General features: G+C 43.9%; 2 protein-coding genes across 2 annotated transcripts; both read right to left on the minus strand.

Annotated features, from left to right (window-relative positions):
• Positions 1–8: 8 nt before the first annotated feature.
• On the minus strand, positions 9–2,988 carry safb (scaffold attachment factor B). Its single transcript, XM_031575130.2, has 5 exons — positions 2,683–2,988; positions 2,006–2,093; positions 1,849–1,913; positions 1,532–1,738; positions 9–1,451 (listed from the first exon to the last, which is right to left on the minus strand). Exons 1-5 carry the CDS (start codon positions 2,848–2,850, stop codon positions 1,302–1,304), a joined length of 678 nt encoding a protein of 225 aa, XP_031430990.1. The 5' UTR covers positions 2,851–2,988; the 3' UTR covers positions 9–1,301.
• Positions 2,989–3,106: 118 nt separating this feature from the next.
• malt2 (MALT paracaspase 2) lies at positions 3,107–23,760 on the minus strand. The gene is made up of 18 exons (XM_031575129.1): positions 23,349–23,760; positions 10,843–11,014; positions 10,197–10,363; positions 9,467–9,594; positions 8,988–9,138; positions 8,697–8,881; positions 8,386–8,482; positions 8,242–8,283; positions 7,963–8,004; positions 7,712–7,753; positions 7,396–7,599; positions 6,896–7,073; positions 6,654–6,728; positions 6,437–6,564; positions 4,710–4,856; positions 4,126–4,283; positions 3,855–3,992; positions 3,107–3,759 (listed from the first exon to the last, which is right to left on the minus strand). Exons 2-18 carry the CDS (start codon positions 10,977–10,979, stop codon positions 3,328–3,330), a joined length of 2,451 nt encoding a protein of 816 aa, XP_031430989.1. The 5' UTR covers positions 10,980–11,014; positions 23,349–23,760; the 3' UTR covers positions 3,107–3,327.
• Positions 23,761–24,253: the final 493 nt, after the last annotated feature.

The raw sequence follows: 24,253 nt of genomic DNA on the forward strand, positions 1-24,253 counted from the left end.
AGGCTTTCCTTTGAATGTACAATAGATCTGTCCAGTTTATTTTCCAACTCTCCCCAAATTTGCTCAATGGGGTTGAGGTCCGTACTTTGAGGGAGCCAGTCCATCATTTTCAATGTTCCAGCAAATTCCTTCTGTCGCAGGTAGTTCTGGCAATAGTTAGAAGAATGTTTAGGGTCATTGTCCTCTTGGAAAATAAATCCAGGCCCAATAAGACGACTCCCAGATGGTATTCTGTGCCTCACCAGAATGTGGTGGTATACTTTCTTATCCATGATGCCATACATTTTCACTAAGTCACCTGTTCCTGAGGCTGAAATGGCACCCCACACCGTAATAGTACCCCCTCTGTGTTTAACTGTTGGCAAGACAAACTCATTTTTATATCTCTCCCCCTCCCACCGTCGAACTTACACTCTTCGCATGTTGCCAAACTGTTCAAACTTGGACTCATCAGTCCACAACACTTTATACCAATCTTCTTTTGTCCATTTCTTGTGTTCTTTTGCACATTTCAGGCGTTTCACTCTATTTTTCTCTTTCAGTAATGGTTTCTTTGTTGCTATTCTGCCAACAAGTCCTTCTTCTCCCAGTTTCCGACGCACAGTTCTTGAAGACACTGTTGCACCATTAGTCATTGTGGTGTTGATCTCGTCACGCAGTTCTCGTGAGGTCTTTCTTTGGCCCTTAAGACTGAGAATTTTAAGATGCTTCATGCTCTTTTTTCTACCTCTCCCCTTTCGGTTCTGGTGTAAATTGGTGGCGTCATTGCGGTCTGAAGTGTACTTTACAGTGCTTGGACTGCATCTCAAGTCCTTGGCTATGCGGCGGTTACTCTAGCCAGCATCAAAATAGGGCTTTTATTCAAACCCGTTGCTCACTTGTTAGCTCCTTCTTCACCTTGGCCATGTTCAAAGAGCAACATGTGCTTCAAGACTACTTCTAGAGGCTTTGAATTTATACCAATTGGTGGTGTGGCGTCAGTGACAAAACCCTGATGTTACCAATCACTTAATAAGCAGGATAGGCCTTGTACATTCAAAACAATCACACAGCTGTGTCCTAAGACTCTTGCATTGCCATCAATTTAACCACAATCACACCTTACAATGATTACCCAAGTAATTTGGCTTCTTCTGTGAAGGAACATGATTGTGTGACATTGACAGTGAAATAGGTCTAGCTTGTTTTTTGTAAAGAAAATTACCTAAATCTCCTTATGATGGCTCTATTCTATGGTTTATAGAGCATAGTGATGACTTTGTAGATATTTCATTCATTTGATGGGTATTATAATGGCCAATTCAACAAAAACAACTGAGACCTCTTAAATATGCCAAGTGTTCTAATAATTTTGACCACCACTGTATACTGCTTGGAGAATAAACACTTGCCTGTTTGAAAAGCATTAAATCCTCCTCTTCAGCGATATCCTTGTCCTTGGGCTCCTTCTCCTGAGGGCATAAAGCTGTGTTACGGTGACAGGAAAGGCAAAAGCTACAACAACAGACAGTTGGAAAACTTCATACCACACCTCATCATTGTCGATAGACGGTATGAGGATTTCTTCATCTTCGTCAAACTCATCTTCATCGTCTTCCTCTTCATTGCCATTTTCTTCCTTCGTGTTACCATCCTGGTAGCCTGCTGGAACACCATTATCTATGTCTGCCTCATCCAGTACATTCATGTCCATAAGGTCCATATCATGTAGGCTGTCCATATTTCCATCAGGGTCATCCTGAAACGAACAAAATGAAAGGTCATTAAAAAACTAGCTCTTACACATAGGCTACATCCTTAATTTCTCACATTGCATTGGGTTCCAGCCAAATTCAATATAGTTCATACCTGCCCATCTCCTGAATCCTCTTCTATGCCACAGTCTTCAGGTTCATCATTCTCCTGTATTTTACCTGCAGAAAGATCCAATATAAAATATCAATTCACTATCCCTACCATCCCTTTACATATAACTTCTATAAGTCTTTTTTATTTTCAACGTTACCTTTTGACGTTCTTTTGGGTGTTTTCTTCTGTGACCCTTCAATCGGGACGACCAACTCATCGGGATTTCCACCTTCCTCTTCAATAGCCTAACGTATGTGCAGAGAAGAATATAATGTGGAGTGTGCTTTGAAATCAAGTGACATACGACGTGATGTTCTGCGACGATGTGAACCATTCATTCGGTAATTGGCTGACAGTCAATAAGCAGTAACCGATAACCCCGTTTTCATGCACAACATTGGCTGGAGGCACTTCAACAACCCATGTTTCGACGCGGGCCAGAGATAGATAGGGAAAGGGCTGCACGCTGTTGTTACGTAAGCTCATGGAAAATAACTTTTACCCATAAAGCATTGCCAGGGCATATGTGCAGGCTAACATATCTATGACATGAAACCAAACCGCTTGCCTAAAATTATAACGTCAACGTTATGCGGCATTGTAACACATGAATTGATTCCTAGCTCGCTAGCTAAGTTAGCCAACTACACTGGTTTGGTAGCCATTATGTGCTAGCTAGCTAACTAGCTTGCTAATGACTTGTTGACTTTGCAAGCACTCGGCTCAGTTTATTATCCACACATCGTCTCCACACTTCAACTTGTCTACATAATAACATATTCAGGTCATGATTTCATTAACGTATATTATGATACGACATATAACGACTATTACCTTTTTCAGGCGTTCAGATAGCACGCTCTTGTTGCCGCTGACGTCCAGGTTTCGCTTTTTCAGCTCTGCTTTCAGGTCAATAACTCTGAGCTCGGCTATCTTGCGAACGCAAGTGCCCTCCGGAATCTCGCCGGTCGTTGACTCCAAAGTCGCAGAACTTTCTGACATGATTGATAATTTCTCTAATACCAAAGTGTCGGGTACCACTTCAACCCAAAATTACAACACGAAAACAGACGGTGAGCTCTAAAATGGCGTTCGAACACACTCGCAAATGCGCAGGCTGTGCTAAATGCGCATGCGTTGACAAAGAGTCCGCGCACTGGTGTTCTGAGTTGAGACATGAAAAATGCACAACACCGCCATCCTCAGGTCACTTGACCTGCGATATCTCGAATTATCACAAGAAAAAAGCATTACACAATTTGTTACACACATTTTATTAAGTCGCATGTCTTGTAAAATCTTTACCAAACTACAGGAAAATATACTCTTAGCAAGGCTCATATTAACATACAAATATGCCTTTTTTCTATCCCCGTCAAACAATGAGAACAAAGTTCTCCAGTTTGACCCAAATATGTTTCAAAATATAGGCCTACACGCCATTATGCAGAAAAATAAGGTTGTCCTCATCCATCTGCACTACAAGGAATGAAAATTCTGCATGTTGCTAAAACGGAATGTGATGTCATCCACAGGAGCGTAGGGAAGGCTTTTGGTTGCAGAGTAAGGTTGACATTCATCAGTGTCAAGATTTTCTTCTGGCAAATTGACTTTATTGGAGGGTGGAACTTCTGGAGTCTCCCCTGGGGTAGAGTAGTAGGACCAGCTTGTGGCAGCGGACGTGCTGGCAGTGGATGTCTCAGAGGGCTCACCCAGGCCCTGGGTGTACATGGCTGACTCTGGTAGGCTTGATGAATTAAAATCAAAAGAGGACGATGAAGAACAAGTGGGCTCATGGAGATTAAGTTTGGACACCAGAGGTTTGCCAATGGAGACAGTTTGCCTCTCTTGAACCTCCTCCTCCAGGTTTGAGTATTGGTAGTGAAGACAAACTGTAAATGTCAGCTCTTTCTGTAATAAGAAAACAGGCACATACATTAAAGATTTAAACAAAATCATAGTAAAACCATAAGAAAATACTGAGCATGTTTAAATAATCATGTGACCTTTAGTCTCTGAAGTGCTTTGAGACGGGTGTACAGCTTTGGGACTTCTGGCTGTGGCAGAAAATCTATTGTAAATAATATACTCCCAGCTTCCTCAAGACTCTCTTGATTTGTGTGTTTGAGGTCTATCTCCAGGTCCTAATGCAAGAAAATCACAATTTTGAACAATGGTTAATTGAACATGGCTTTTACGCATTGGGTTGGTGTAAATCCATTCATTTAAAACACTGAATGAAGAGCCACAATACTAGAACCATATGATCAATGCCACCTCAGAGAAGTTAGACAGCTGGGCAGAGCAGTGGTCTATGTCCTTGGGCTGCTGTAATATCCGGGTGTAGATGATCATTATGTTGGAAAACTCGGCTGCATACCCCAGCTGCACCTTCACACCACAATCAAACTCTAACGTCCGGCTCTCTGGCAAAACTATTGGGGAAAAGGCATTTACATGGCATGGATTTAGTTCAACCACATTCAACTTCATTTATACAGCCATTTCAACAATGGGCATAGTTCCCATGTACTTCAGAAGAACTCAAAACTTCAAACCGCAGGTGCAAACAGCAGGTGCATGGCAAACTCCCCTCTAAAGGCAGATACCTAATACAATTCGGCTCAGTTGTATTTTATGAATTGTCTGTAAAAAAAACACCTGTCATTCTCCATGCTAACATTCAGCCATATCTTTTTTCCTGTTAAGGCTATGATTTCTAATACTAACATCTGTTAAAGTTCTGGACCAGTACCCATTAGAAGAAACAACACACAAACTTGACTTTAACAATACAATGGGATATTCCTTCCCTGCACTGGAATTTCATATGAGTAGTTTAATCAGTCTGGAGGCCTCACCATGAGCGATGGCCCACTGTAGATTACGTGCTGATGTTACAGAGCAGTCAGTGCTCTGGATTTTGTCTGTCAGCGCTCTGCGCTCAGACAGATTACTTCGTAGCTCCAGGGCCTGCCGACCACGTGTGATCCTACACCGGCCCATGTCTGCTCAGACAGAGAAACACAGAACATTTGAAAGTTTTATCACACTGTATATCACCAAGCATTTATTCTATCCTAACCCTTGAACCAGCTCAGTTCACTCATCTGTTCTTATTCTTTTTTAAGTAGTTGTGTAGACTAACAAATCCCCCCCCCCCCCTGGACTCTGAACTGAAACTCACTTCCACTGGTAAGAGTATAAAAATTACACTACACTGGCAATATGATACATCTTTAAAGGGATAATATGTACTTGCAAAACACAAATTGCATATACTATATATGTACCCGTATGTGATTGCAATCTGAACAGGCCACGTCCGAATTCTCATATTTCATCCTGTCATTTCTAGGGCTGTCAATAGATTTAAAAAAAATTAACTAATTAATCTCACATTTTGAAATTCATTAATCTAGATTAATCGCGATTAAAAGTTTGTTTGTCTGTTTTTATTTTTTTTACTTCCAATGAAAAATATCTCAATTTCCATACATTGTCAATCAAATGAGCTGTGACACCCAGGTAATTGTCATTGCTGACTGATGTCCAGTGGTCACCAGTAAGGGTGACGGTGGCAGCTTGCTCGAGGAGCTGAATTTTTCGTGCTCTCTCGCCGTCATAAAAGGAATGTATGCGAGACACAATGGTGCCCTTTAACGGTAAATCATAAGAGTTGTCTCCTGAAGCAATTAGAATCACCTCAGTCAGCCCAACGTCCTTAACTATGTTGATGGTCCGACAATCACCGGCAACCCAAACTGCTAAAGCGTTGGTAACCTTTTCACGGACTGGTCTAGTTATTTTACTAGAGACGTCGTAGAGTGTGGGTTGGCGACCATCTAACCTGGGACTGCTTTCTGTCGGGTGCTTTGCATTAAGGTCATAACTTAAAGACGAGCTGCTTCTGTGATAGCTAAATTCAATTTGACAAATGCTACATACAACTTTAGTTTTGTCGATTGTTCCGTAATTTTGCCTATTAAACAGAAAACTTCCGCCCAACAATCCCTCAGCTCTCTCCATCTTCAACTACCGCAGTGGTTCTCAAACTTTTTCTGTCATTCCCCACTTTGAACAAGGGGGGCTATTGTTAGGCCAAGCCCCCTACTTACATTGCCCGAGGGGACACAGGTTCAAGTCTGGCCTGATGTAATTTCCCAATCCTCTCCCCACCTCTTCTCCGCATCGCTTCCTGTCATAACTTCATAACTATCCAAATAAAGGCATTAAAAATAAAATAAAATAATATATATATATATATATTTTTTTAAGTTGCGTTAATTGCGTTAAAATATTTTATCGCGTTAATCGCGGCCGCATTAATCGCATAGATTAACGCGTTAACGCTGACAGCCCTAGTCATTTCACATCACCAGGCTATACCTTCTACCTAAGATACATTTCGTTTCATCATAAGTATGCGTTCCAGTGTACTCTTGCGTATGGAGAAGACAGATATTAAAAGCCAGAGAGGCTAAGGCAGCGTTTTTAGCCACTCAGGTTTGTCTCCTCTGCTTCATAATTAGTATGAACATTTGTTTACCTATGAGAGCTATGTCATCATGAAGATAGGATATCTTACCCTCAGCCACTCTGTCCAGCATTACAGTAACCTTTTCATCTTCCATAAGTCTCTTCTTCAGATAGCTTATGAAAATGCCATTGGACAGATCATCTTTATTCACCTCATAAGCCTCAGCATCCACACACCTGCAATTGATTAAGGCGTTTAACATACAGACCTTTCCTATTCTGAAATAAACCTTGAGTACTTTTAATACAGAATGGAGTAGACATACGTAGCATAACCAAACACTATGTTTGCAGTCACTTTCCTAGCATCAGGTCGTGGTATGGTGACATCATTTAAGTTCCTTAAAGCACACAGAGCACATACATTTTCACATCAGATGTTCATGCGTGGCATTTGAGAGTCAGAAGGAGAGGGCAGACCTCACAGCAACTGGTAAAACACACTTATGTGGTTCAACATAATGAATGAGCTTACAATCTTAAAGATGTACTTAAGGGGAAACTGTACCTTTTGCGACACATGTCCAACAGAAAGACATTAAGACCGGTTTCCCGCTCCTGCATCCTATGCAGCACCCCTTGAACCCACAAGCAGTGTTCTGAGGTATAGGAGGCTGGAGCATCTATGGGCACCATGAAACTATTACCATAGTTCTCATAGCCATGGCCAGCAAAGTAGAGAAGGCCTGGGATATGGGGAAGAAAAAGTAACATTTCCTTTCACATTTAGTGATTCAGGTGTTTAGTGCAGTGAAACGTTGCATTTAAGATACAATGACTAAAGACTGTGATATGATTTATGCATTCCAAATGGTAATAGTTTAATTATGTCTGATGGATCGGAATGATTTATGAAAACAAATGTGTTTTATCACTCACTATACTCTACATAACCTCTCAGACACAGAACAAGGGACATGTTATAATAGCAGGTGGGCGTTCAGCATTACACACTTTACATAAGAGAGAGAGGGGGGGAGAGCGCATAAGAATAAAAAAAACTCTTACCATAGACCCCACGATGAAGCAGCAGGAGGAACTCAGTCACAGCACTGTGCATCTCCTGCCAGTTGAGATCTAGTAGAGATACAACCTTGAAGTCTAGCTGGCGTAGCAGGTTTGTCAGTTCATGCACATCAGCCATAGGTGCACGAAGCTGGCGGTGGTGAAGGTAGTTCATGTTACCCATAAGGAGAGCGACCTTATCTGTGGCTATGAGGCAGAATGTAGATCATTATGTGAAGAAGAAATTGTTTACTGGCTGAACTATGTCAAGACAGATTAAAGTTAATGTTGGTTTCTAAAACAATTGGGATGACCTTACCATAGAAGCTGCTAGGCGGCCTAGTAGACCCCATAGACAGATCTGTAAAATCACAATCAAATCATTCCAGTTTTTCCTGAGCCAAAAAACAGGCAACACCATTGTTTACACCTTGGTGTAATTGAAGCATTGACAAAAACATTGCATCGTTAAATTAAAGCCATTAGTAAGTCCAGAGTAAGGTTGCCATTCATCAGTGTCAAGACAGATAAAACTTATGTTGGTTTCTAAAACAATTGGGATGATATTACCATAGAAGCTGCTAGGCGGCCTAGTGGACCCTGTAGACAGATCTGTAAAATCACAATCAAATCATTCCAGTTTTTCCTGAGCCAAAAAAAAGGTAACACCATTTATACCGTGTTGTAATGGAAGCATTGACAAAACCATTGCATCGTTAAATTTAAGCCATTACAGTCTGCTACAGCACAGTTTGTCTTTGAAGTTAGGATTTGAGGTCTGATTAATGCACAACACCATTTTGTCAGGGGGAGCCTGGCACATAATTGCACATAAGTAAAATGGCATACCTTCATCATCTGATTTCCAGACCTCAGTCATGGAACTTGGTCCTGCAAAACATGACAATGAGTCATTAACTCAAAAAACTTTCAGACCCTTTGTGTGAGTAGTTTCCTGAGCTAAGAAGGACAAATGTTTCAATTGGTGCTTACCAATGTTTATGTGGACCTCTTCGCTCCTGATTTCATGGTAAAGATTGAAGACTCGACAATAATAACTTCCTCTATCTGCTGTTGTTACACCCGGTATCTGTGAAAGCCAACAGTTACTTTAGTTAATAAGAAAACTAAATATATACAATCAATATGTAGACAATTACCATCTACATTTCAATGTAGAATGTTGTAACATACAGTCACATGCTACAAAAACAATTATGCTGATTTTTTTTTTATCAGAAGATTGGATAATATGGCTATGTTCAACTGAGTAGCAAAAAAAAGAATAAATATACATAGCTCACCTTCAGTTTGGAGTTAACTGCTGTTTCTAGAGGTTTTTTATTATGGTACCACTGGTATTGAGGAGGAGGATTTGCCTCTGCAGAGCACCGAAGGAGCAGGTCTTCTCCTTCAGATAGTGTCTGTTGCCTTGGCTGATAAATGATTCGCAATCCACTTGTCGTAGGAAAAAAGGTGCTACTAGCCTCTTAAATAAAAATGGGAGTATTTGTCTGTGTGGGTATCTGTCATCATAACAAAACATGTGTATTAAACAGACTGACATGGATTAAATGTTTTTTCTGAAAGATTACCTGAGCTAGAGTTGCCTGACCGGATCACACGCACATGTGCCCAGTTGGAGAAGATGAATCTTTCCCCATGGTTAACACGGCAGATATAGTGGCCCTGCTCAACCGCCGTAAGGAAAGGCACCACCAGATTAGGGCCACTTCCTCCTGGGATCTATAGAGCACAGGTCGAACTATTCATCATTTGTTTTCTAATAAAGGAGACAACTCTTTAGAAAGAACACTGTACCAGCAGCCACAGTAATTTCAGGTTCCATCATCGTTATTTCAGTCATCTATGTTTCTATTTTCTCCAAGTGAATGATACTAGTCTAGACGACACTGAACTCGTTGATCTTTATACAAGATCACATTAACTCTATTTTAATTTCCTTTGAACGCTGCTTCTATTTAGAACAGTAGAACATATGAATGATGTTTACATGATATTGCGATAACGTTGCTATAATACAAATAGTGTTAACAAAATATTTGCCACTTACCTCTTCTTTGCCTTTGAACCACTGGTAGCCAAGAGTAGGGGGGCCGGAGCCCTTGCAGCTCAACACCACTCTGCTTCCCTCTAGGGCATGCTGTGGCTGAGGCTGCACTGTAATCTGGATCTGCTCCACTGTCAGCCACAAACAAAGATGCATATTTACTAATGGCAAAACAAGTGGTTTATCTGTGGGCCTGATATCACTTTATATTACTTACTCACTTAATCTCACTTTATATTACTTACTCACTTAATCTCACTTTATATTACTTACTCACTTAATCTCACTTTATATCACTTACTCACTTAATCACTTTATATTATGCCACTGGTTACTAAAGTCTGTGAAATGACTACATGTTATGACACGTTATTTTATCCCATCATATTTACACACCATCAGCCAGTAATTGAGGATGACATCTGGGATAAAAGTAGGATCAAAATTGATGCTTCAATTAGTAAAAAAGAAGAACCTTCCTCTGCACACTTCTACGGGAAGTGTTGAATACTGTCTTGCAGATCACAATGGAAACAAGGAACTATTTCAGATTATTTTAAAGGCCATGATAACTATCTGAGTTCCTCTGAGCTTACCCCCAGCAAAATAGTGTTGGCATCTACAAACCAGCATACGGCAAACAGCAGGTAATCAGTGTATGATTGAACCACATAAATTAAGTGAAATTTGTAACATTTAACCGCATAATAGTGAATGGTAATAGAAGAAGTACCTGCAGTAGTGAGATACTCTATTGCCTCATGATGCTCCATCTTTCGGAGGCACTGCAGGAGAAAGGCCAAGGTACATCCACGCTCTTTCAGCATGTCGAGGAGAAAGCGCCCTGAACTGCCGCTACAGTTCAGGACCTGGAGCGAGCAATTGGTCAGCTCACTCTCGCTGTAATGAAAGCAAGCCATAGTTACGCCACCATCAATATTTATTATTCACAATGTTCAATTAGATATTATTACAGTGTAAACAAAGGTTAGCAGACAGACGAATGAGACACTCATTTATAGACACACCTCTTGTTTAATACATACATTTAACAAATGTATTCATGTTGCAGGAATTTGGTTATTTAAAGAGGCTTAAGACAATATTCATGGGAAATGGCACATAAATAACACAAAGAATATTATTAAAACATTTATACAAGAACAGAAATTAAAGGTCAATACAAGTATCACAATGGAAATACAGTGTCAGTGTCAACATTGGTCGTCATGTTACCCAAGTAGCGAAAGTAGAAGCTAGTTCCTGGTAGTAATTAAGGAAAGAACTCATAGACTATGTGCTCACTGTACAGTAATTACAAGACCCTTACATGTAGTCACATTTGCTTTAGCAGTCAGTACAGCCTAAATGTTCCTCACCTGCAGCGGAAGCGTGGCTGATCCATCGCAGCTTTAGCCAGCTGTTTCCACCCACACTTGGCATTGTCCAGCAGGACTGCAAGCCCATTGAGATTGGTCTCGATCAACGTTCCCACACCAAGGTTCCAGTCAGCCATGCCTCTCACTCATTGACTCTTTAGTCGTTCCAAAACTGTGAATATTTAAAAAACATCTTGTAAACCAGAGCCAAATTGATAACAGTCATCGTAATTTTAGTATAGCCCACAGACCAGAGGCATATCTGGCACGGACACCCTGGCATCCGACTCAATGAAACTACACACAAACGTTGCACAATAAATCCAGACATACATGCTCATCAATTAAATCACAAATGCACACAATAACATAACGCGGTGCAGGAATTATCGAGCAGTAAACAATCATTGTGGTCTACAAATGTAATAACACATCCAAAGCAACATCTCAGAGCAGGGAAACCTGGCCTTAACCTATAGCCAAAAATAACACTATGGGATCAATTTAGTGACATTTTTTTTTAGCAATACCCTGCGTTTTGCAAACAAACAGAATGTGATTCATAGCCAACGATTTGCAAATATGCATACCATGTTTTACAAATACAAAACACACATCTCACACAAAAACAATGGGCCTCATTCTCGAACGCAGTTAAGAAGAATTTAAGAGGAATTTAAGAGGAATTTAAGAGGAATTGGATTTAGGACAACATTTGGCATTCATGAAAGTTTTCTCATCTGGGATTTGCTCTGAACTTCAGAAGACTTTCCGAACTCGAAATAGCAGTCGTAACTCGGCCAGAGTTTTCTCAAATGCGATTCCTTAAAAAACCACAAGATGGCCCCGTGGGTTTTTTGAGGAATCGCATTTAAGAAAACTCTCCGTGTTAATTCATTTGTGAGAAATCGTTGGTGATTGCGTTCACATCAACTCTACAGATCCTCGGATTAAAGTATCATTAACAATTACGTTTCACATGTAGGCCTATACATAGGCGGAGATCCCGGGGGGGACGGGGGGGACGTGTCCCCCCCTACCATAAAGTTGTCCCCCCCAAACAATCATTGAATTTTTTTAATTTTTTTTTTGATTTTTTTTTTTTGATTTTTTTTTTTTAAATAAAAATACGACGGCACAAGCGGTGCTAATTATAGATGTAAAACAATGTGTTTTTTAAGTGTTGAAAAATCATGTTCCCCCTATTCCTCAAAGTGGTTTGGTTCACATGCTGTTTCCAACGGGCAGGGCTACCGGCAGCTCCGTGTTTCAGTTAATCAGCCCAGTAACCTACACGGTCAGATTGTCAGACTGTTTCCTCCTCTGTCCCCTGTCGCTGCCGCTATGATACACGATATGTAAAGAGATTTACCTCATTCTCGAACGCAGTAAGAACATGTAAAGAAGAAGTTTTTTTCTAAACTCCATTTACGAAGTTCCAATCGATATGCACAAGTATACATAAGTGTATTAATGGTTTGGCATGACAACGTGAACGTTTGCCGATAACACACGCATGCCGGTAATTAACACAGTTAAGATAGCTAGCTAGACAGTCTAGGACACTGTCCTGTCAGGGGCAGGTTCATGCTAGTTAATAAACGTAGGTCTACATCTCAGTGCCTCTCCAGATTTGTTAAATTATCTGAAGTTAAATGAATGTCATCTTTTTCTAAGGTCCATGAACTATGCTGGTATTGCAATATGGAGTGACGGTGGCGCAGGAGGTAGAGAAGTCGTATTACGATCAAAAGGTTGCTAGTTCGATTCCCTGTTGAGCTGTTTTATAACTTATTTTGAGCATCAAGTTCTCTTGAACTTTGGACATTATTTGTCTGAATAGATATTTCGTGTTAGTACATTTAATGCTGTTTAGATAATTCTAAAATGACTTATTTAGCAGTTTATGCTAGCTCTCGTGAAAGCAATTTTTTCATGTCCCCCCCCGGAATTACACTCTGAAATTTGACCATGTATTGTCCCCCCCTACAATGAAATGGGATCTCCGCCCCTGGGCCTATAGTCATGATTCTACGAGGCACCGTGATGTCATAAAATAAATAAAAGGACTACACCGGAATGCTGCGCTCGTCTAGTGAGCGTCGTTTGGCACTGCCGTCTGTGCAAGTACGGCAATCCAGAATTTTCAAGTAGTTCCACGTTGGTGGAACGAACTGCCTAGCACTACCAGAGCAGGCGCGTCCCTCTCTACCTTTAAGAAGCTTTTGAAGACCCAACTCTTCAGAGAGCACCTCCCTTCCTAACTGGCACTTCGACTAGTGCTTAACTTGCACTTATAGCAGTTACATTCCTGCACTTCGTTTTTATTTCCTATTTCGTTTTTCTATTTCTTATGTAAAGTAGTATTTATTGTTACACTAGGTCTCTATTGCTCGTAGCTTGACTGTTCTCCCTTGTACGTCGCTTTGGACAAAAGTGTCTGCTAAATGACTAAATGTAATGTACACGAACACTGCAAATGTAAGTGAATAAATAAATAAGCACTAAACTCAATCACGTTGATATAGCTATAGTGGAATAGAATGGACACATCTACATCCTGCAACAGTCCATCTCTGCACCGTTCAAGTCATAGACATATATAGTTGAAGTTAGATCTGCGTTTACTCGACGGTGATGCTTTCCGCTTTGACATGACTCGTTTACGAGTTGCTTTCGTGTAGATTCGGTCGATTCCGACTGCACACGTCACTACGGTTGCGTGCCCTTATAAGGAGCTGGCAGGGCGTGTATGTATGCAAATTCAGGAGCACGATAACGCGCTTTCAATTTAAGAAAACTCTTCCGGGGGAGCACAGCCCAGAAAACTTCTGCTGCGTAGGACCACATTTTCAAGCGTGCATGAATTTGGCGGATGTCTTTTGCTTACGTTGTTTTTCCGAAGCCCGTAAGAAACATTTCAGAAGAAACTTCAGAAAATGTTCGAGAATGAGGGCCAATGTGTTTTGCAAATACAACACGTCTATCAAAAAAATACAATGTGTTGTGCAAATAAAAATGTTACCCGCAAATAAATAAAAGACATAAACAAATATAAGCAAAGAGGGGAAATAAATAATCCACAAAGTGCATGTCTGTATCATCGGTTTTACAAGTGGAACATGTACACAGTAATCATGTAATTTGTGGATCATGGATAATAACGTCTTTATTATCAGGTATAATTATCGATAGCTCTATCTTCCACATTAAATTAAGGTATATTGCACAGATAGCTACACATTGCAGACATGTAACTCTGTTCTTAGCTGTATCTTCATGCTAGGACCTCCCGTTCCACCAAACTCCAAAGGGTTGCAGTGTAGTGATTATGTTGTCTGCGTACACCGAAATGACGGTAATGTTAGTGAAACCTCAAAATGATTTCTGCTTTGCGTGGTTTGTGATATGCATTTAAGGATTCTGTTCGGAAGATATTCTCTTCGTCCCAATGACACCTCTCTCATTAACAAGTTCTTTCCACCCTTGAAAAAGTAGGCCATGGTCCAAAATCCTAGATCAGCTGTATGATGATCAACCTTTTCTGGCCACGGTCAAAGTCACTTATATCAATATCTGAAATTGTGTTTTGTGATTATGTTTATGCTATTGATAAATTGACAAAAAGATAGACTATTTTGCTCTAACAAGTAGTTCAAACTGTATTTAATAAGATGATGACGACGATGATTCTTTTATGTTTACTTGCATATGACATTGAGAGGTTTGGGCAAAGTGGGAAGTCCACAACCAATAGCACAAGGATTTGTTTTACATATCCTGTGTGTAACAAAAAAAAAATCTAACATAACAATTCTAACATATAGTGCCTTTCTAACAGGCTTCATTGGGCTCCAATGTACTTAGTTTCACGTTTCACTGAGTGTGAATAATGAGTGTCTGAGGTATTGGGGATTAAGTAATAGGTGTCTGGACGGTCCTTTTTAAAGGATATCAGTCACATGGATGTTGACACAGTAGGTTATGTAATCAAAATTGATTTAATTTCAGTACAACAGGGAAGGACACACACAGAAAGCAAAAACAAAGTAAGACTGGAGACCATTCAGAGTGCGAAGCCTGAAAGTAGAAGACACAAGATAATACATAGTACCAAGACTGAGCTCTGCGAACTGAAATGTTATTGTGCTTCCAGATATCAAAAATAGAACAATTAAGAGAAAAGAGCAGTGTTTGGTTGTGTTTAAAGGAACTGGGGCCAAGGAGCTAACATTATAGTATTAGCAATATAGTTAGGTGTAAGGTCTGTGTTCTGTCCGTGTCTAATTTCTGTGTTTGTCTCCCTTGTGTGGTCGCATGTTTGTTCCCGTGTCTAGTCCTCGTGCTTCCTTGTTCCCGCCATGTGCTTTCCCTGTGTTTGTTTGTCTGTGCCATGTGCCCTCTTGTTGTTGTCCGTGTCTCCACCCCTCACCTGTTCCCAATCTCCCGGGTTGTGTGTGTCATTGGGTTCACCTGTGTCCTGTTAATTCCCCTTGTTTAGTCCACCTGTGTCTTTGTCTGCCCCGCCTTGATTGTTCTCACCTGTTCCTCGTTATCTGTTGCCTGTGTGTGTATATATAGTCCTTGTTTTCTTGTTCCTTGTGGTGTCTTCGTAAAAGTTTGTGTTTGATGGTATGTTCCTTGGGTTTCCACTGCTCCTCGTGTATTCCTAGCGTTTAGCGCTTCTGCCTTGTTCAAGTGATTACTCGTGCTTCTGACCTCTGCCTGCCCTACTACTATTCTCCTGCCTATTCCCTGTGTGGATTTGTTTGCCTATTTTTGGACTGCCTACCTGTGTACCGAACCCTGCTAGTAAACATTTATTCTTCTGAATCTACCCCTGTGCTGAGTCGTGCGATTGAGTCCTGCACAACACCCACCAGTCGTAACAGTACGACGACACCAAAGATGGACTCAGCCGACTCGGACTCAGTGCTCAGACTCAGTTTGAGCAAACAAGCCTCCTCTCTCTGCCTCGTGACAAGGGGAATAGAGGAGCAAGGGAGAAGTTCCCTGAAGTCCCTGAACCTGCTGTTGGGACAATTCGAGCAGCTCCTGGATCGTTGGGATTCCCTCGCTGCACCTCCCTCTCCAGCTCCGGTTCCATGCCGCCTGGATTCCGGCTCCAGGGTTTCAGCTTCACTCACCAATACTGCTCTGGCTTCAGCTCCGACTCCCCGTCTCCTGCCTCCCGCCGTCAGGACAGCCGCAGTCGCCCTAGGAAGAGCTTCTGACGCTGTCAACCTCGAAGCAGCCTCTACCAAGGCCACCATCAAAGCGGTCTCTGACGCCGTCAACGCAGCCTTTGGAGCTTCCACCCTTGAAGCTATCTCCGCCGCCCTCGAAGCTGCCTTTGCAGCATTGGAAAGATTTTCTGTCACACCCAAAGAAGCCTCTGGCGCTGCCTTGCTCGATGCAGCTTCTGCTGCCATCGATGCAGCCTCTGCCACCCTCGAAGCAGCCTCTGATGCTGCCGCCTCCGAGGTCGTCTCTGCTGCCCCAGAGGTAGCCTCCGTCGCTACCACTCCCAAAGCAGCCTCTGCCCCCCCCGAAGCAGCCTCTGACGCTGCCGCCCCAGAAGCAGCCTCTGACGCTGCCGCCCCTGAAGTAGCCTCCGTTGCTACCGCCCCAGAAGCAGCCTCTGACGCTGCCGCCTCCGAGGTCGTCGCTGCTGCCCCAGATGTAGCCTCCGTCGCTACCACTCCCAAAGCAGCCTCTGCCTCCCCCGAAGCAGCCTCTGACGCTGCCGCCCCAGAAGCAGCCTCTGACGCTGCCGCCCCTGAAGTAGCCTCCGTTGCTACCGCCCCAGAAGCAGCCTCTGACGCTGCCGCCTCCGAGGTCGTCTCTGCTGCCCCAGATGTAGCCTCCGTCGCTACCACTCCCAAAGCAGCCTCTGCCTCTCCCGAAGCAGCTTCTGATGCTGCCACCCCCGAAGCAGCCTCTGACGCTGCCGCCCCCGACGTAGCCTCTGTCGCTACCACCCCAGAAGCAGCCTCTGATGCCACTGACGTAGCCTCCGTCGCTACCACTCCCGAAGCACCCACTGCTGCCCCCGACGTAGTCTCTGTTGCTAGCAACCCCGAAGCAGCCTCTGTCGCTGCTGTCCCTGAAGCAGCCTCTGATGCCACTGACGTAGCCTCCGTCGCTACCGCTCCCGAAGCACCCACTGCTGCCCCCGACGTAGCCTCTGTTGCTAGCAACCCCGAAGCAGCCTCTGTCGCTGCTGTTCCTGAAGCAGTCTCTGAAGAAATTGCTGATGGTGACGCCACTGAGGCCTACGCCACAGCAGAACCAGCCGCCGCAGATCAAGCCGCCGCTCTCCCTGCAGACCGAGCCGTCGCTCACCCTGCAGACCCGGCCGTCGCTGACCCTGCAGACCCGGCCGTCGCTGACCCTGCAGAACCAGCCGCCGCAGATCAAGCCGCCGCTCACCCTGCAGACCGAGCCGTCGCTCACCCTGCAGACCCGGCCGTCGCTGACCCTGCGGACCCGGCCGTCGCTGACCCTGCAGACCCAGCCGTCGCTGACCCAGCAGACCCAGCCGACGCTCACCCAGCTTGTGCGTACCCTACAGCCAGCGCTGCCGACCCGGACCCCGCAGCCACCGCTGCCGACCCGCACCCCGCAGCTGACCCGGACCCTGCTGCCACAGCTGCCAACCAAGATCCTCCAGCATCCGTTTCCGATGCAGGCCCAGCAGCACCCTCTGCCGAGACCGGTCCAGCAGCACCTTCTGATGGCGTCGCTGCTGAGGGCTCTGCTGTTCCAAGCGCCCCTGGCCGGAGTGCCCCTGTCCCGAGCGCCCCTGGTCGGAGTGCCCCTGTCCCAGGCTCCCCTGTCCCGAGCGTCCCAGGCGCCCCTGTCCCGAGCGTCCCAGGCGCCCCTGTCCCCAGCGCCCCTGTCCCGAGCGTCCCAGGCGCCCCTGTCCCGAGCGTCCCAGGCTCCCCTGTCCCGAGCGTCTCAGGCGCCCCGGTCCCGAGCGTCTCAGGCGCCCCGGTCCCGAGCGTCCCAGGCTCCCCTGTCCCGAGCGCCTCAGGCGTCCCGGTCCCGAGCGTCTCCGGCGTTCCTGTCCAAGGTGTCCTTGCGCCGGTTCCAGGCGTCCATGCGCCGGCCCCAGGCGTTCCGGATCCTGTCTCCAGTGTTCCTGGGTTCCCTGTCCCAGCTGCAGCAGACCCAGGGTTCGGTGCCGCCAGCCCTAATGAACCAGCGAGTCCTGGTGCCACGTCTACCCCAGCCACTGGCCCTGCAACCCCAAACACCAATCGATATCGCTGGCATCTATTTGTTGTTAGGGTTATTGTTGTGTTTATTGTTGGTCTGTTTGGCCGGTCGCCAAAGACTCTGCCCCTGTTTGGCCACCCACCCGGCCGGTCGCCAAAGACTCTGCCCCTGTTTGGCCACCCACCCGGCCGGTCGCCAAAGACTCTGCCCCTGTTTGGCCATCCACCCGGTCGGTCGTCAAAGACTCTGCCTCTGTTTGGTCATCCACCCGGTCGGCCGCCAAAGACTCTGCCCCTGTTTGGCCACCCACACGGCCAGCCACCAGACATTCTGCCCTTGCTTGGCCGTCCACCCGGTCAGCCACCAGACCCTTCTTTCCAGCCTTCTGTCTGGCCCGGCCTGCCCGCCTGCCTTGCTCTGGACCCCCTCCACCCACCCTAGGTGGATTTGATCTGTTTGTGTGTTTTTGGGCTGTCTGGTCCGGTCTGCCCGCCTGCCTTGCTCTGGACCCCCTCCACCCACCCTAGGTGGATTTGATCTGTTTGTGTGTTTTTGGGCTGTCCGGTCTGCCCGCCTGCCTTGCTCTGGACTCCCTCCACCCACCCTAGGTGGATTTGTTCTGTTTGTGTTTAGGGCCGTCTGGAATCCGGCCCTTAGAGGGGGGGTACTGTAAGGTCTGTGTTCTGTCCGTGTCTAATTTCTGTGTTTGTCTCCCTTGTGTGGTCGCATGTTTGTTCCCGTGTCTAGTCCTCGTGCTTCCTTGTTCCCGCCATGTGCTTTCCCTGTGTTTGTTTGTCTGTGCCATGTGCCCTCTTGTTGTTGTCCGTGTCTCCACCCCTCACCTGTTCCCAATCTCCCGGGTTGTGTGTGTCATTGGGTTCACCTGTGTCCTGTTAATTCCCCTTGTTTAGTCCACCTGTGTCTTTGTCTGCCCCGCCTTGATTGTTCTCACCTGTTCCTCGTTATCTGTTGCCTGTGTGTGTATATATAGTCCTTGTTTTCTTGTTCCTCGTGGTGTCTTCGTAAAAGTTTGTGTTTGATGGTATGTTCCTTGGGTTTCCACTGCTCCTCGTGTATTCCTAGCGTTTAGCGCTTCTGCCTTGTTCAAGTGATTACTCGTGCTTCTGACCTCTGCCTGCCCTACTACTATTCTCCTGCCTATTCCCTGTGTGGATTTGTTTGCCTATTTTTGGACTGCCTACCTGTGTACCGAACCCTGCTAGTAAACATTTATTCTTCTGAATCTACCCCTGTGCTGAGTCGTGCGATTGAGTCCTGCACAACACCCACCAGTCGTAACATTAGGTTACATGTCTGCAATGTGTAGCTATCTGTGCGATATACCTTAACGCAATGTGGAAGACAGCTATCTATAATAACACCTGATCAACACCTGTACTTGTAGAAAAAATGCATTGCTCTTGTTGCATCTTTCATCGGGGCAAACTTGAACTTTGTTAAAGTCCACAATCCATGAATGAATTGATTTTCAATTGATTGCGAGTGCATTTCGCAAGTTTGACCACTTGCAAAGAAATGTGTGATCTATAATTGTAATAGTAGTTGTATTTTAACAGTGAGAAACAGAATATCAACAAAAAAATCCAGAAAACTGCATTTTATAACATTTATGACCTAGCAAAACATGACTTAGTACTGGTGGAATAACCCTTGTTGGCAAGCACAGACGTCAGACTTTTCTTGTAGTTGGTCACCAGATTTACACACATCTCAGGAGGGATTTTGGTCCACTCCACTTTGCAGATCCTCTCCAAATCCTTAAGGTTGCGTTTTCAATGGGAGGGAATGAGGGAATGAGGTTCAAGCCCAATATTCCACGTTACATGGCCCCATCCATAGTCCCCTCGATGGAGTGGAGTCGTCCTGTACCCTTGGCAGAGAAACAGCCCCAAAGCATAATGTTTCCACCTCCATGCTTGACGGTGGGGATGGTGTCATATTCAGCATTCTTCCCCCTCCAAACGCGGCAAGTCGAGTTGATGCCAAAGAGCTTGATTTTGGTCTCATCTGACCACATCCTGTCTCCCAATCCTCCTTAGAATCATTCAAGTGTTCATTGGCAAACTTCAGATGGCCCTGTACATGTGCTTCCTTGAGCAGGGGGACCTTGCGAGTGCTGCAGTACTTCAAACCATTACGGCGTAGTGTGTTGCCAATGGTTTTCTTGGTGACTGTGGTCCCAGCTGCCTTGAGATCATTCACAAGCTCCCCCTGTGTAGTTCTGGGGTTATTCTGCACCTTTCGGATGATCACCGATACCGCACAAGGGGATATCTTGCATGGAGCCCAAGACCTAGAGAGATTGACAGTTGTTTGGTGTTGCTTCCATTAACGAATAATCGCACTAATAGTTGTCTGCTTCTCACCAAGCTGCTTGCCGATGGTTTTGTAACCCATTCCAGCCTTGTGCAGGTCTACAATCTTATCTCTGACGTCCTTGGTCAACTCTTTGGTCTTGCCCATGGTGGTGAGGTTGAAGGTGTGAAGTATGATTCTTTGGACAGGTTTCTTTTATACACGTCACCAGTTGAGATCAGGTGTACCTTGTTAGGCCTAATGAGGACTAATCTGTGTGCTTCATGGGCACATAACTGGTCATTGGGAACCAGAATTCTTGCTGTTTGCTTGGGGGTTCAAATACTTATTTTCTGCATCAAATACAAATAAAGTCATAAATGTTATAAAATGCAGTTTTCTGGATTTGTTTGTTGATATTCTATTTTTCACTGTTAAAATACACCTACCATTACAATTATAGATCACACATTTCTTTGCAAGTGGCCAAATTTGCGAAATCGGCAGGGGTTCAAATACTTATTTTCCCCACTGTATATATAAATGTCTCGATCCCTTTCAACTTCGAAAAGATTCTCCCTGACTCAGCAGTGGTCATTGGTGTAAATTAGCTATAATCTAGATTGAAAGAGTGTTTTTACTGTAACTTTTATAGTCAACTTGTATCAATACATTACCAAGCTATTAGTAGTGGCTAGCATAACCGTGTAATGGTTACTAAACCTACTGTTAATTACCTACCTAAATGTATCTCCTTATCTGTTTATCAAATTAATGTCTACTAACAAAAATGTTCTCTCTCTTATAGCATGATCCAAATGCTGATGGATTTGGAAACATTGCTCCTCATCACTGCATATTTTACAGCCGAACTCTACCCACTCACCCCGCTACTCATTGAGCTCCACTGGCTGCCAGTAGCTGCTCGCATTAAGTTCAAGTCACTTATGCTTGCCTACTGAGTGCTTGCTGGTTCTGCTCCCACCTACCTAAATGCTCTTGTAAGGGCAAATGTTACACCCAGGACGCTGCGCTCGTCTAGTGAGCGTCGTTTGGCACTGCCGTCCGTGCAAGCACGGCAATCCAGACTATTTTCATTTGTAGTTCCACGTTGGTGGAACGAACTGCCTAGTACTACCAGAGCAGGGGCGTCCCTCTCTACCTTCAAGAAGCTTTTGAAGACCCAACTCTTCAGAGAGCACCTCCCCTCCTAACTGGCACCTGACTAGCGCTTAACTTGCACTTCAGCAGTTACATTCCTGCACTTCTTTTTCCTTTTTTCTAGGTCGTTGTTTTTCTAATTCTCATGTAAAGTAGTATTTATTGTTACACCATGCTTTTTATTGCTCTTAGCTTGACTGTTCTCTCCCTTGTACGTCGCTTTGGACAAAAGCGTCTGCTTAATGACTAAATGTAAATGTAAATGTAAATGTAATGTAAATGCACTCACTCTGTCTCTTTATTCCTCTCCCAGTCTAGACTATCTTTGCTGTGGGACGCTGCTGTAGTGTCTCCACCACCTACTTGTAGAAACCCTCCGCCCACATGCACCCATCACCACGTACTACCGTACAGTTATTCTACCCCATATTCTATGCTAGCAATATATATAACATGTTTTTCTGTTGCTACTCTACTTACCCTTGTAACAATAGCCCTATACACTGTATACCCATTAAGCTGTTTTTGTATGCATCATGTATGTACAAGATTAATGTTTGTATATATATCATGTACATCTACCACATGTGCGCTGTGCAAATGTACCACTTTTTGTCCCCCCCCATTCTGCCACATGACCCCCCCCCCCCCCCCCCCTACCCCTTCCTAGCTCTTCCTACCTCAAGCAGATGGGTCCCCCCTTATGTGCCGCAGTTCTGCTTAAGGTTTTTTCCTGATTAACAGGGAGTTTTTTCTTGCCACTTTCATTGTGCTTGCTCTAAGGGGGTCCAGGCACTGGGCTCTGTAAAGCACCTTGAGCCAATTCTATTGTTTCGGGAGAAGTAGACTACTGACTTTTACTCAACAGGTACAAGAACATATTTGAAATGTATCGGACAATCACTAGCGTTGTCATGTGTTAAAATAAATATAATATAATCAAATGAAATAATTGGACTGCTCCACAAGGATATCTGGTGGTGGGGCTCGACCCAACTGTCCCTAATATAGAGACACCCCTGCCACAGACTTTTGTGGCAACAAATAATCAAATGAGGCCGCAGACAAAATAGTTCAACTTCCTGAAATGAAGAGGAAAGTAAAATGCATCATCATACATTGTAGCCTACCATATGAATCATTTTTAGTAGTCTATTGAGCTATTATAATGCTTTATAATTGCCTGAGATCACTTGGATAACAGCCTAATCAACTACCTTTAAAGTCCATAAAGGTCAGGTCTTTTTAGAAGTTTGCTAAAGCAAGTGTTATTTTATAATTATATGTTTTGCTTAGATACCCCCAGTTGCAATAACAAGCCAATTTAATCACAACATTTGGTAGCCTATACGTCTACCGCAAATTGTTGGCAATCACAATAGAATAACTTCGCACAAGTAGGCCTACATTGTATTACAATATATATCCTACGGCTGGTATCAAACCCATAGCAAATTCACACAGGCCAGAGCTCATCAAACAACATGCCTCGGAGACATCGCAGTGTTTTCGTCAACTACAGGCAATTATGTCGTATATCTAGGGTAAACACTATAATCTAGAAAACATTTCCAACTGGGGTAACTAGCCGACTGCGTATGTTTCGTTTCGCTTTAAACGATTGTGAGGTACACTACTGTGAGGCATTACACTCATTTAAAGATAGCTGTTTTATGATGCCTAAATACAAACCGCAGTTGCTATTAAGAACCATATCAGGTAAGAGTACATGTTACCAATGTTCTACCATACGATCTGACAATTATTATCAAAGTAAAGTGGTTATCCACTTGCCTATGAAATCTTACCTGTGCACAGGCGAGCTTCCGGGAAATGTAGCCTACACCCACTGCTTTAGGATCGCAAACGTTCAAACACCCGGACAAATTCTCTCTGGCACTTAAAAACGAGGAACTGAAGTTCTTGATAAATGAGTTATGCCCATCAGTATCAGGCATGAAAAAGTTAATCAAACTTAGTTTGCAATTATATTCGTCGTGTCTTCTCGTCGTTACTGACATACCACAAACGTCAAAAATGATTCTGTCGATCTTTTTGTGGTTGGTTCCTCTTAACCTCATTCATTTGCATGCAGGTCTCCATTTCCCCATTTAAAAATGACTGGTTTACTTTCACCTTCAACAGCGATTCATCTTCCCATTACGCAAGCTACCAAATCAGGGTGTTGCCGAATTTAAAGCCCTGCTCCAGGTCGCCTCAAATTACAAATTACATTGTTCAAGATACTTTTATCTTAATTTTGAAAAGCAACATTTATAATCTGACATGAAGATAGGCCTATTATAACTTCACTGGGTGACATAAAAAGGAAACGTATGTGATGTCTTCAATCACAGCAGGCTATGGATTTGATGCTTAAGGCTGCCATCTATTAAATGTCTCAAAATTGTTTCCGTATTTCAGTTATTTGTTTATATAACTTTCTATCGTTCTTTTACCATATAAACCTGACAGCTTACACTAACATGTAGTCATTTTACAGACGCTAGAATCCAACATTTCTTACACTTTTTAGTGTTTTTTTATTTGAATTATGACTGGGTATATTTTGAGATGACTTGCAACTCACTAATATTTCCAGTCACAGTGGTGCACCAAACTGAAAAAGGAGTAAAATGTAGGTCTTTTTGGTGTTAGAATGTAATGACATTGTCAACTAAGTTTCCTTGATTAAGTACACCAAAGCAGACCT

Source organism: Clupea harengus, chromosome 10 (assembly GCF_900700415.2).
Source record: "Clupea harengus chromosome 10, Ch_v2.0.2, whole genome shotgun sequence".
Taxonomy (NCBI): domain Eukaryota; kingdom Metazoa; phylum Chordata; class Actinopteri; order Clupeiformes; family Clupeidae; genus Clupea; species Clupea harengus.